At 44.7% G+C, this 12,944-nt stretch overlaps 1 protein-coding gene and 1 long non-coding RNA gene across 4 annotated transcripts; one reads left to right on the top strand and one right to left on the bottom strand.

Annotated features, from left to right (window-relative positions):
• Positions 1-878: 878 nt before the first annotated feature.
• Positions 879-9,418, bottom strand: UXT (ubiquitously expressed prefoldin like chaperone). 3 transcript variants are annotated; one of them, XM_072815815.1, is made up of 7 exons: positions 9,260-9,418; positions 8,976-9,082; positions 7,897-7,993; positions 7,704-7,771; positions 7,319-7,426; positions 1,184-1,247; positions 879-977 (listed from the first exon to the last, which is right to left on the bottom strand). In XM_072815815.1, exons 2-7 carry the CDS (start codon positions 9,071-9,073, stop codon positions 924-926), a joined length of 489 nt encoding a protein of 162 aa, XP_072671916.1. In that variant the 5' UTR covers positions 9,074-9,082; positions 9,260-9,418; the 3' UTR covers positions 879-923. The 3 variants fall into 3 exon arrangements, with proteins under 3 accessions (XP_072671916.1, XP_072671917.1, XP_072671918.1); XM_072815816.1 differs by having other exon boundaries at positions 7,912-7,993; positions 9,260-9,417; XM_072815817.1 differs by lacking the exons at positions 879-977; positions 1,184-1,247; positions 9,260-9,418 and adding an exon at positions 3,234-3,484 and having other exon boundaries at positions 8,976-9,253.
• Positions 8,936-11,792, top strand: LOC140627455 (uncharacterized). Its single transcript, XR_012026184.1, has 3 exons — positions 8,936-9,134; positions 10,032-10,175; positions 11,530-11,792. It is a non-coding gene; the product is annotated as an uncharacterized lncRNA (long non-coding RNA).
• The last annotated feature ends 1,152 nt before the right edge of the window (positions 11,793-12,944 follow it).

Below are 12,944 nucleotides of genomic sequence, written 5' to 3'. Positions count from 1 at the left end.
AAGACGGCCTCCGAGGATAGGGGCGGATGGACTCTGCTTTCTACTGATTGGCGGACTAGGGACTCCAGACAGCTGCCAAAACACCAACTGGGCGGTGCTGCACTCCACGCTGCTCAGCGGAAGCGGGACTTATATGGAAGTGGGCGTAGCGGCAGGCTGGGAGGGGGTCGGGCCAGGACTGTGCGTAGGTGGGAGGATAACTCTATCGTGATTGGGTAGAAAAGACGAGTTTAGGACAGAGCAGAGATAGGGTTGGACAGCGGCCAGGCACGCAAAGGAGCGTTGAGTGGCGGAAACTAAAGCCTACGAGGAGGTCAGCGTTGAGCCTCAGCCAGTTATAAGGGGGCGGAACCTGGCTCTGCAATGATTGGCGGAAGCTAGACTCAACCTAAAATAGGGGCCGGCCCGGGTAGGGCGGGATCAGGCTCTGCGCCCATTGGTGGAAGCTGAAATTAGTTAGAAGCCGGGTGAGGCCAAGGTTGGAATGAGACGGGCGTGGGTGTAATCTAAGGTACCCCAGTAATGATTAGGGTGGGGGAGAGGGGCAAACTTTAGGGCCAGGAATGAAAGGCTGATTGTCTTGGGAACAAACCTCCACCCTGAATCAGCCCATTCTCTATGATTAAGACAGTTACGTCCAGGAAGATAAAAGGGTCAGGTGGGAGGCCCAGGTTTCCAAGGCGACAGAAAAGAGGGCAGTGCAGAAAGTCAAGTGGCAAATGCTGCCAGGCAACAGGCTGGAGGCGGGACTTCAGGGGTGCTTTAAAGGTTCCACATAGAGACTGGCTCTCTGGGGTTCCTGGTAACTTTGTGCTTTAGAAACAGGGCACCTTAGCAAACAGCAAAGGGTTGAGGTGGGGAAAGAAGGGCCATGTGACTCAAAGGCATTCAGGCTCTTTAATGTCTACGGAGGCGGGAAGAAGTCAATAGTGAGGTGTCTCCGGGAAATTCTGCAGGCCTTGTAGTTCTCTAAGCCCCTGAAAAAAAGGATAGAAGAGATTGAACAGAGATTGTCTAGGCCTCAGCCCAGGCTTGCTCTGACCTCCCCTCCCTCAGAGCCAGCCTGGTTCCTGCTTAGAGAGGAAAATGGTCCTTCCCATCCCTGGCTCTCTCCCTTCGTCGGGTCACACCACCCTGAATACATTTGGAGACAGAGTCTGGGAATGGGGTGAGGTACTCTCACCTCTAGCAACATGTGGATATGGGCCTTGATATTCATGGAGTCCTTGGTGAGGCTGTCGCTGAGCCTGGAGAAAAGAAACAAGAAAGGGCCGAGTGGGCCACACTTAGGCTCATGAAGATGATTTTTCCTCATCACTTCAAGAACTGCCTATGTCCTGGATGATTTCCACATGGCAGGTGGTAGGACATGTTACTACTTGACCTGCTCCTATGCAGAGATGCCTGGCCACCATCTGGGCTGCACTGATTCAAAGAAATTGATTGAATCCCTACTCTATGCCAGGCAATTTTAGGTACTGGGAGATAACAGCAAACACAACAGACAAAAATCTCAGCCTTATGGAGCTCAAGTTCTCGTTAAGAGGGACAAATTATGGAATAATATATAGAGTATTTCAGAGGGTTATAAGTAAAATGAAAAAGTTAAATGATAAGAGAGGATGAGTGCAGGAGTGGGGGGCTGCAATTCTAATGAGAGCACTTACAAATGGCTGTGCGAGAAGCATTTGCATAAAGAGTTAAAGAAGATGATCATGAGGATAGATGGAAGATGAATGTTCCAGACACAAGGCCCAACACATGGAAAAATGATGAGGTAGGAGTGTACCTGGCATGTTTGAAGCACAGCAAAGTGGCTGGCATGGCTGAAGAATAAGGGAAGGGGAAACTGTAGGAGGTGAGGTCAGAGAGATAAGGTGGGGAGGCAGATCATGTAAAACTCACAAGGCCATGGTGAGGACTCTTGACATTTACTCTACGTGAGATTGGAGCCAAGGGAGGCTTGTGATCAGAAAAGGAATGTGAAATGACAAGGGTTCTTTAAAAAATATTTTGAGAGAGAGAGAGAGAGCACATGTGTGTGCATGAGGAGAGGGAGGGCTCCTGTCCGGCTACAGGGAGAGGGAGAAGCAGACTCCCTACTAAGGGTATAACCCCTGATGTGGGGCTCAATCCCAGGTTGCTGAGATCATGACTTGAGCTGAAATCGGACGCTTAACCGCTTAACTGACCGAGCCACCTAGGTGCCCCACTGACCAGGGTTTAAGAGGATTCATCTGGCTGCTGTGTGGAGGACTGAGGATAAGGAGAGCTAGTGTGGAAGCAGGAAGTCCAGTGGGAAGGCTACTGTAATAGCCCAGGTGAGAGATGGAGACTTAGACTGCAGTGTCAGCAGCTGAGGTGATGATTAGTGACTGCATTTGTAATATATTTTGAAGGTAGAGTCAACAGGATTTACCAAATGGTTGAATGTCAGGTGTGAGAGAGAGGACTTAAGGAAGATGCCAAGGCCTAAGCAACTGGAAAGCTGGAGTTGCCTCAAACCACTCTGGCCCTTGACTGCTGAGTTACATATACTGGTCAATTCCTTATATCTTCTTTTTTTTTTTAAAGATTTTATTTATTTATTTGACAGAAAGAGAGAGAGAGAACACAAGCAGGGGGAGCAGCAAGGAGAGGGAGAAGCAGGCTCCCAGTTGAGCAGAGCCCTTGGAATTGCGGGGCTCAATTCCAGGAACCTGGGATCATGACCTGAGCTGAAGGCAGTCGCTGAACTGAGCCACCCAGGCACCCCAATTCCTTCTATCTTCTAAGCTGATTGGGATCAGACTCAGCCAACAGAATCCTAATTGATACAAAGGGCTAAGGAAGGCCCTTCTGAGGAATGAGAATGAGTAAGAGTTAAACAGTAGGAGGGTCTTTTCCCCAAAAAGGCCACAAGGCAGGAAGGAGCTTTTGGAGGACCAGTCAGGAAGTCAGGGTGTTAGGAATTAAGTGACTGGTGGAAGGAAAGTGGTCCAAGAAAAGGTCCCAGAGGTAGGAAGGGGCTAGTTTACACAGGGTCTTGATACTGTCCTAAGGGAGGCAGACATTGTTGTGCTCAGCTATCTGTTCAAGCAGAAATCAATTTAAGGCAAATTAGATATGGTAAGGAGAGTAGAAGGTAACAACATAGAATGTTAAAATGGAAAAAAATACAGCACTATGAACCCATATCTTGAATACCAAGATATTGGTATCTTCCAGATTTATATTTTCAGTTCAGACCCTTCTCCAGCCTTGGGAGTTTTAACTCCTTCTTCAAAAACTCCACTTCACTGTTTAATAAGCACCTCATACTTAACTGGTCCTAGGTTGAACTCCTGATCCTCCTCTGCAAATCTGCTCCTCCTCTATCTTCTCCCTCTCAGATAATGGCAACTCCATCCTTCCAGTTGTTCAGCCCAAAACTTTCACACCTTACAGCCAATCAAGCATTCTGTTTAAAATTGCAACTGCTCCATCCTAGGCAATGTTTCTTTTCCTATTTAAAAAATTTTTTAAAAGATTTATTTATTTGAGAGAGAGAGGGAGGGCAGTGACAGAAAGGGACAGAGAAACCTCAAGCAGACTCCCCGCTGAGCACAGACCCCCCCCCCCAGCCCAACATGGGGCTTGATCCCAGGACCCTGAGCCTAGATCAAGAGCTGAGCAGAAGAGTTGGCGGCTTGACCAACTGAGCCATCCAGGCACTCCTCCTTTTTTTAATTACTAAAGTATAATTGACATGTAACCTTAGTTTCAGGGGTATAATATAATGATCAGATATTTGGATACACTGTCAAACGATCACCACAGTAAAACTAATTACCATTTGTCATCATACAAAGTCATAAAAAATTTTTTCTGGGGAATGTTTCTCCTCTCCATTCCGGGCTGTTCTCTGTAGCACTGCCAACCTGTGACCTACTACATCGTTTACTTCTTTTTTTATTGTCTGACTCCCCTGACTAGAATGTAAGCTATGTAAGGGCAGAGAACACAGACTGATCTGCTTTGTTCCCTGCTGTATCCCCAGGAACCAAACAGTATGCAGCACATAGTAGGCACCAACATATGCTGAATAAATAACTGAATAGACTACTCCATTCAAAGGAACCTGAAGTCCTCAGGAGATGGTTTGAGTCTATGTTTAAAGACAAGAAATCAATGAAGCATGGCACTGTTGCCCGAGAACAGGAATGCTTTCAAGAATATCTGGGGTAGTAATTCAAAGAACAGAGTAATGAACCTGATTGGCTTCTAAGGACAATCTGAACATCAATAAAGAGAACAAAATTAGTTAATGGTACAAGCTTAGTTTAGGAAAGGCTATGAGTTGCAACACTTTTAAAAAAGGAGAAAAATACAAAGCCCACCAAATGCTAGTTGTAACACACAGGAGATGCTTCATTTTTTGCTACTGATTTAATAGGTAAAGCAGTATAAATACTCAAATGGTTACTGTCTGTTCTCTCTCCTTTTTAAAAAAGATTTTATTTTTAAGCAATCTTTACACCAAATGTAGGGCTTGAACCCACAACCCTAAGATAAAGAGTCACACACTCCAGCTACTGAGCCAGACAGGTGCCCCTATTCTGTCTCTTCTAGAGTTACATGTCTGTGGATGTGTACTCCTTTCTATATAATCAGGAAAGAATATACACACAGATCTGATCCTCCCACTCCCCCAAAGAAATGTGCTAAAAGAAAGACTGGCTGACAGTCATAAAATAACCCGAAAGAAAGTTAGTTCAAGGTGTGTCCCAAATAACAAAATATTTTAAAAAGGAGAGTGAGCTACTCAGACTCAAATCTTCATCTCCTAGGAAGATTAAATTTCTAGGAAGCCCTCCTAATGATAATAAAGTAATAAGAGATCCAATCACATTTCTCATTCCAATAAACCAAGTCAATATATCAAAAAGACCAGACAAGTGGGAAGGCACTGACAATTTAAATACATTTTGGGGGAGAGATATCAAGTCTCAAAAAATGAAAATCTCTATCTGAAAGGCTCAGGAATTCCGTGACATAACAAGGAAAGCTCTGTTATAAAAAAAAATGGATGTGGTCTGAATGACCACTAGTTCAGAACTGTGTTGGCCCATGAAAGCAGGCCCCTTGACCCCTTCACTAATTGGTCTGATCACCAAGATTTAGAAATCTCAGCAGAGGGCACCTGGGTGGCTCAGTCACTTGAGTGTCTGCCTTCAGCTCAGGTCATGATCCTGGAGTTCCAGGATCCAGTCCCGCATCAGGCTCCCCGCTCAGTGGAGTCTGCTTCTCCTTCTGCCCCTCACCCCGCTCATTCTCTCTCTCACTCTGTGTCTCTCAAATAAATAAATAAATCTTAAAAAAGAAATTTCGGCAGATCTGAGGCTCTTTTGGGTCTACTAACACTTGGAAACCTTGGAATGGTTTGAAAAGAGAAGAATTACTAAAACCAGAAGAGAAGCAACTCTGGAATAAATGAATGTAGGCATAAACAGACCTAGAAGGCATTTTAGATAAGTGGTATTCACTCTTGTAAGATGGTATTAATCTAAGTGTTTTGCTTGGTATCCCCTCTTGTGGCATGTTTGCCAATCTTGGCAATTCTGCTAACACGGCACTCACACTGGTCCCCTTGCCTGTAATGCTCTCCCCACAAAGCCCCAATGGCTTGTTCACTCGACCAAGAGACTCAATTGTCACTTCCCCGGAAGGCCTTTCCTGGCTACATTTCAAACCTCTCATCCACACTTCCAATTTCCCTTCCCTGCACAAAGCCTTAAACTCAACTGGAGCCCATACTTTCTCCCTACATTACCTTCCTCTCCACCACCAGAGATGTGCTTCAATCCCCCCTCAATCTGTTCCTAGGATACCCTTTTAAATTCATTCAACAAACAGAGTACCTACTATATGCTATGTACTACTCTGGTCACTTGCGAGTATAGACAAAATATCTCCCTTTGTTTTTTTTTTTAAGGATTTTATTTATTTATTCATGAGAGACAGAGAGAGAGGCAGAAATACAGGCAGAGGGAGGAGAAGCAGGCTTCCATGAAGGAGCCTGATGTGGGATTCAATCCAGCAACTCTGGAGGCAAAGGCAGATGCTCAACCACTGAGCCACCCAGGCATCCCAATATCTCCCTTTGTAAAGCTTACATCCTAATGGGTGAAGGCAAGGAATTTTAGAAAGAAGTAAATTTCACAGCAAACATTAAGAGGTCATAAGTAGAACAAGGGAGGGGAATGAGGAGTGCCAGGGGCTGCAATTTTTTAAAAAAAGATTTTATCCATTTGAGAGAGAGAGACAGAAAGAGAGCACAAGCACATGCATGGGGAAGGGCAGAGGGAGAGAATCCCCAGCAGACTCACTGCTGAGCGCAGAGCCTGACATGGGGCTGGATCCCACGACCCCAAGATCATGACTTGAGCTAAAACCAAGAGTCAGATGCTCAACCAACTGAGCCACTCAGGTGCCCCCAGGGGTTGCAATTTTAAAGTTAGGTTACAGACAGCCTCGTTGAGGAGGTGACATTTAAGAAAGACTTAAACTATACTATATGTTGGCGAATTGAAATTTTTTTTTAAAAAAAGACTTAAACTGGGGATCCCTGAGTAGCTCAGCGGTTTAGCGCTTGCCTTCGGCCCAGGGCGCGATCCTGGAGTCCCGGGATCGAGTCTCGAGTCGGGCTCCTGCATGGAGCCTGCTTCTCTCTCCTCCTGTGTCTCTGCCTCTCTCTCTCTCTCTCTCTGTGTGTCTATCATGAATAAATAAATAAATCTTTAAAAAAACTATATAAAAAAAGACTTAAACTGAGTTAGGAAAAAGGAAGCTATGCATGTACCCAGGGAAAGCATGTTATAGGCAGAGAGCGCGGTTACCCTAAGATGGGATCACTCTGAGGGTGTTTCAAGAAGCCCAGGAAGATCAGTGTGGTGAGAGCACAGTGAAGGAGCAAGAAAATTAGGAGGAGGTGAAATCGGGAGGTAACTTGTTTTACTGTTACTGATTTATAGGCCAAAACCTTCTGGATCTGGTCAAAATTAGGCCTTCAAGGAACCCTTCTGTCTTGTTCACTGTGGCCTCCCCACTGCCAAGTACAGAACCTGGCATAGAACAGCCAACAAATGTGTGTGTGAGTGAGCAATATCAAGACCATTTATGGAGTGCTTCCTATGTGCTATTCTTGGGGCTGAGCTTTGCATCTCTACTTTCCTCAGCCCTAGCCCTGGGGAGGAGGAGAAATGGGCCCTTAAGTATCTATCATCTCAGAGAGCCATGGGGAAAGGGAAAAGGATGTTGCAAATGGTGGTATTTTAGACACTTCATAGAATGGACTTACTCTGTGAGGAGATTGCTCTTACGATCAATGAACTTGAGAGCTTCTGCCAGTGTCAACTCCAGGAAAAAACCATATCCAAGCGCCACATAGATTCGTGAAGTGTCTGGGCTGAGGAAACAATGGTTAGAGGAAGTGGGGGAAGTCTTTATTACTGTTTAGCATACTATACAGTTTATTGGCAATTTTTTTTTACTCCACTCCTCCCACCTTCCCCAAATTAGAAGCTCTGAGAGGGCAGGGGTTTTGTCCTATTCGATTCACTGTCACATCCCCGGCACCTAGCACAGTGTCTGGTACATAGCAAATACTCAAAAAAAAATATTTGTTGCATGAAGGAAGGGGGAAGCTGAGCCCTGTGGGCTCAGAGGGGCAGGTAGACACTCACACAACTGTGTCAACGAAGAAGTTACAGCCCAAATCCACCTGCATATATAACTCCGAGGGGTTAGCTTCCTGTGGGGCCAGGGAAAAAGAGGTAGGGGTCAGTGGTCACCTTTCAGGTCAGCTGACAGGTTTTGGTCTGGGGTCTCTCCTCCCATCCCCCTCCCTTGCCCAAACACATCAAAATGGTCCCTAACCTTGGCTGTTTTTACCTGAAGCCGCTCAATGACATTTCTCAGTTGAAGGTATTTGGCCAGCTGCTCATATACCTTGTCGCGATGGTCCAGCACTTTTCTGATGGGACAAGAGGAAAATGGTGACCAACAGGAAGCCCTGGACCTGTCAGAATACCTCATATTATGACTGAGACCCTCATGTCACCATGCCTTAAAGAAGCATTTTAGTGCAGAAGTTGATTTGAATTGTGAGTCAGACTGCTTGGGTTTGAATCTAGGCTCTCCTTTTTACTAGTTGTGTGACTTCAGCAAATTCTTTAGGACTCATTTTCTCTTTAGGAGTCAATTTCCCTATCTTTAAAAAAGGGACGACAAGTATTACCTCACAAAGTCATTAAGAGAACTGTTTACTACAAAGCACTTACAATAGCACCTAACCAAAAACTAAGCTCTATATATGTTTTAGCTCTTATTTATTAGTACTATTACCACATTCCGTCCAATCAGGATGTCCCATTCTCAAAAAAAAAAAAAAAAGTGTCCCATTCTCACCCTAGAAAAATCTTCCATCCCTTTCAGGATGTTCATTATCCTGCTTCTGAACACTCTACTTCCTGCTCAGATTAATAGTGATAGTAACAATTTTTCATACTCATAGAGCCCCTAGTATTCACATTAAATCCTTTACAAGGGGGGAACACATTAAAAACTCAAAACCACCCCATGAGGAAGGTTCCATGAACTTTCCCATTTCACAGATAAGAAAACTGAGGCACACAAAGTCGAGGCAGCGTACAACGTCTTCACACAGATGGCGAAGGGGCCAGGCCAAGGATTCGAACCTAAGAACTCCCGCTTTAGAATCTAGCTCCACGGCTAAGTGAGATGGGAGGCCAGACAGGCGCGGACACACCCTCTACAAGAACCGCCACATCCCAGCCCAGTAGCACCCCGGATGTCGCCCCTCCTCGCCGGATCGGCGCACGGGGCTGGACTCCAAATGCCTTTCCCACCAATCAGAAGGCTAGACCCTGACTTTGGACGCCCCGCCCCCCCACGTGGAACCTTCCACACGCCCGGCCCTCCACGCTGCCACTCACCGCAGGTCCTGCTGTAGCACGTCACAGATGAAGGCCTCATAGCGCAGCACTTTCTCCCCCGTGGCTTCCACCGCCCGCCGTTTAGGGGGCGTCGCCATGATGGGCTCCTAAGGAATGGGGAGCGGAGCACACCACGTTGACCACACAGTTTGGCCTCAGGCACAGTACATCTGCACCCCCTCGACAGCGGGAGTGGGCTCGTTCGGCTCCGGCCGGGGTTCCGCCTTCTGCCCCTCCCAACTCTGGGACTCTGCCACCCAGGGACACCCAAACGCGGCCCTCACCTTAGAGCCGCCGGCAATAAGAACGGTTGCTATAAACCGTGGCTTCCGGGTGGCGCGGGTGAATGACGTACTACAAGGGCGCGGGCCAACCGAATAGCCGGGTGGGAAAGGCGGTTCTGAAGGGCTGGAAAGGGGCGAAGCGGAGGAGAGGAGGGCGGGGCTTTAGGGAATCCACCGAGTGTACTCCCGGCCGCGCAGCGTGGGAACGGGGCAGCGCGGAGCCTGTGGGGACTGAGCGTGGCTCGCGGGGGCGGGCCTTAATGGGATTTGGCGGGTTCCTGGGGGAGGCGGGGCGCACAGGTGGCGAGAGAGAAGCGTGTAGTATTTAAAAGTCAGAGCTTCGGAAGCAGACGGGCAAGAATTGGTTATGGTTCTGGTTTGTAAAAAGGAGAGTACATCCCGGGAACTGTCGCCATGGATTTTGATTTTTCGCACGGGAGATTTGGGTTTGATTCCCAGTAATGGGAATGAATGTGAGCATTAAATTTTTTTTTTTAAACGGAGACAGATTCTCTGAAACTCAGCTTTGGTAACTCCAGTTTGCAACCTGCCATCCATAACTAGGATCCAAGCAGATATTGACAAAACACTATGTCTATTACCTCGTCTAATAGAGGCATCAGGTGGCGGGTCGCTGAAGTCCTCTGCTCAAGATCGGCTATTCTGTAGTTAGAAATGTTCCTGAGTCTTTATTTAAATGTATAAACTTTTATTTATTTGTATGCACTCAAGTTAATGAATTTATTTCCCATGTTACATTTTCAAATAATAGCATCATACCCAGCAAGTCTTGGCTGAGCCTGAAGGAGAACACAGATACCAAATCCCTCAAATGCTATGCCTGCCTATAGGGCCGAGAGCCCCCACTCATGCCAGTGATGTCTTCTCAGATACTTTGTGTGTTTTGTGTGTAAAGGCAAGTTTTTCTTTCAAATGCTCAAAACCTAAGCAAGTCAAGCTTTTCTTTGCCCTAAGAACAAGATGATTGGAAAGGACATGTAATTTTTTAAAATGTTTTTTTGTAAATCTTCAAATATTACATATAGTTAAAGTTACATTTCGTGTGATTGAAATAGACACCAGGTAGTTAGACAACTATTATTGAGTTAATCTATACCATTTTCCTATGGGGAAAAAAAGAGGTGTTATGTTTATTATCTTTATTTATATATTTTAAAGATTTTGTTTATTTATTCATGAGAGACAGAAAGGCAGAGACACAGGAAAAAGCAGGCTCCATGCAGGAAGCCCGATGTGGGACTCAATCCTGAGACTCTGGGATCATGCCCTGGGCTGAAGGCAGGCGCCAAACCGCTGAGCTACCCAGGGATCCCCCCATGTTTATTATCTTTAACACAAAACAACACAGAGTTCTGAAGAACTGAAGATAGGTCTGTGCAAATCTACTAACTTACATTTCATAAAGCATTTTTTACTTTTTAAAGAAAAGGTTCTATTTATTTATCTGAGAGAGAGAGCATACACGCACCATGGGAAGGGTCAGAGGGAGAAGCAGACTCCCAGCTGATCAAGGAGCCCAACTTGGGGCTTGATCCTAAGACCCTAGGATCATGACCTGAGCAGAAGGTAGACGCTTAACTGACTGAGCCACCCAGGTGCCCCCTTTTTTTACTTTTTAAAAACATGTTACCAACTTTATTTTGACATTTTAAACCTACAGAAAAGTTGGCAGTGAACACCCATAGAGCCTGCATTTGGACTTGCCAAATATTAGTATTTGACCCCATTTGCTTTTTCCCTTTCTGAACCACCTGGTAATTGTTGTCATGGCTGCATAGCATTCCATGTTTTGGATGGCCTCAGAATTTTTTTTAAAGATTTTATTTATTTATTCATGAGAGACAGAGAGAGAGAGAGAGAGAGAGAGAGAGGCAGAGACACAGGCAGAGGGAGAAGCAGGCTCCATGCAGGGAGCCTGATGTGGGACTTGATCCTGGCTGGGTCTGCAGGATCAGGCCCTGCACTGAAGGCGGCGCTAAACCGCTGAGCCACCTGGGCTGCCCCCGCCTCAGAATTTTGAACCATTTCCTATGCTATTGGATGTTTGGATGTGTCCCAGTTTTTTTTTCATTGTTATAATCCAGGATGGGATAACAGTCTTCGGTTTCAGATTTTTGTTTACAAAATTATACAAAATAATTTTTTGTATTTGTTTTTGTTTTTGTTTTGTATTTGTTAATTATTTGTAATTGTTTACAAAATTATACAAAAATAATTTACAAAATTATTTCCTTGTAATAAATTTCTAGATGTAGAATTATTGATCTAAAGGAGGTCACTGAATTGTCAATCAAGTATTAGCTGACAATTGTACATATTCCTGATAAACTTCCTCATCCAAGCTCTGCATCAGGAAGAGTTTGCTGACCCTTGATGTTTTTCTACAGCCTGCAATCTAAGAAGACTGCTTTCACTTTTTTAAATACTTGAAAAAAGTAAGAAAAATATTTTGTGTCATTTGAAAATTACATAAAATTCAAATTTCAGTGTCCAATAATAAAGTTTTACTGGAACATAGCTGTACTCATTTACTTATTGTCTGTGGATGCTTTCATGCTTATTCTGGCAGAGTAGTTGCCAAAGAGACCATTTAGCCTGAAAATCCTAAAGTATCTACTATCTGGCCTTTTACAGGAAAAGCTTGCCAACTCCAATCATGTCAGCACTATACAACCCTGTGAATCACTAATACATATGTTAGGGTTAGTGGGCCTAAGTATGTGAGCCTCCCAAGCTTCCACTGGTGATTTCTTACCTGGCTTATGAGTGGGTGTTTTCAGGCTGGTGCTTCTGGGAGACATGAGGCAGACTGTGTCTCTCATCTCTATTTGTATTTTCTCTCCCTCCCAGCCAAGGAAGGAAGAGCAAGAAATGACAGGCCCAGATGAGTTAGAGCTTAGGTGTTCATTTACTGCCTACTTTATTTTCTACTGGATATTTGGAACCTGATAAGAATATATCTCATAAAATTGAAAAATAAAGGCAGGATCACAAAAAATGCAAACAAATAGAAGATTAATATCAGGGAAAATTGGGATGTAGGTATGAAATTCACTTCTGTACTTAACTGTGGATTTGTCTCTGATCTTCCTACCACAATAGCAAAAGGGGAAATGGAATCAGTTATGTGATTTGTATTGTCTGCGAGGAAAAAGCATACCAGTTCATCAGCAGAAGGAAGTATTTCATGCCATTCACCAGGAAACAGTAAAGTTAGAACTCTCTCTTACTTCCTACACTAAAATAAATTCCAGGCGGATTAAAAATTTAAACATAAAAATAGAACCATCAGTGTGTGAGAAGGAAAAAAAATGGGAAAATATTTATTATTATCTTAGATTGAAGTCCTTTCTAGTGATGACATAAAATTCTGAAGTCATGAGAGAATAATATATTGATACATTGTGTTCATAAAATTAGTGAATGCACAATTAACCTTAAAATCTTAAAGCCAGGGGGATCTCTGAGTGGCTCAGCGGTTTAGTGCCTGCCTTCGGCCCAGGGCATGATCCTGGAATCCCGGGATCGAGTCCCACATCAGGGTCCCTGCATGGAGCCTGCTTCTCCCTCTGCCTGTGTCTCTGCCTCTCTCTCTCTTTCCCTCTCTCTCTCTCTCGAATAAATTAATAAAATCTTAAAAAAAATCTTAAGGCCAAATGGCAAA

The sequence above is a fragment of the Canis lupus genome, chromosome X (assembly GCF_048164855.1).
Source record: "Canis lupus baileyi chromosome X, mCanLup2.hap1, whole genome shotgun sequence".
Lineage (NCBI taxonomy): Eukaryota > Metazoa > Chordata > Mammalia > Carnivora > Canidae > Canis > Canis lupus.
The sequence above is the reverse complement of the archived record's forward strand: the minus strand, read 5'-3'. Positions and strand labels throughout refer to the sequence as shown.

What these genes read in the sequence shown, in the direction of transcription:
- UXT (XM_072815815.1), bottom strand. Translation starts at nt 9,073, where the DNA reads ATGGCGACGCCCCCTAAACGGCGGGCGGTGGAAGCCACGGGGGAGAAA. An exon ending in GTGCTACAGCAGGACCTGCG is followed by an intron (nt 7,994 to 8,975) that starts GTGAGTGGCAGC and finishes TTGTCCCATCAG; the next exon opens with AAAAGTGCTGGACCATCGCG. An exon ending in AAGAGCAATCTCCTCACAGA is followed by an intron (nt 1,248 to 7,318) that starts GTAAGTCCATTC and finishes TCTTTTCTCCAG; the next exon opens with GCTCAGCGACAGCCTCACCA.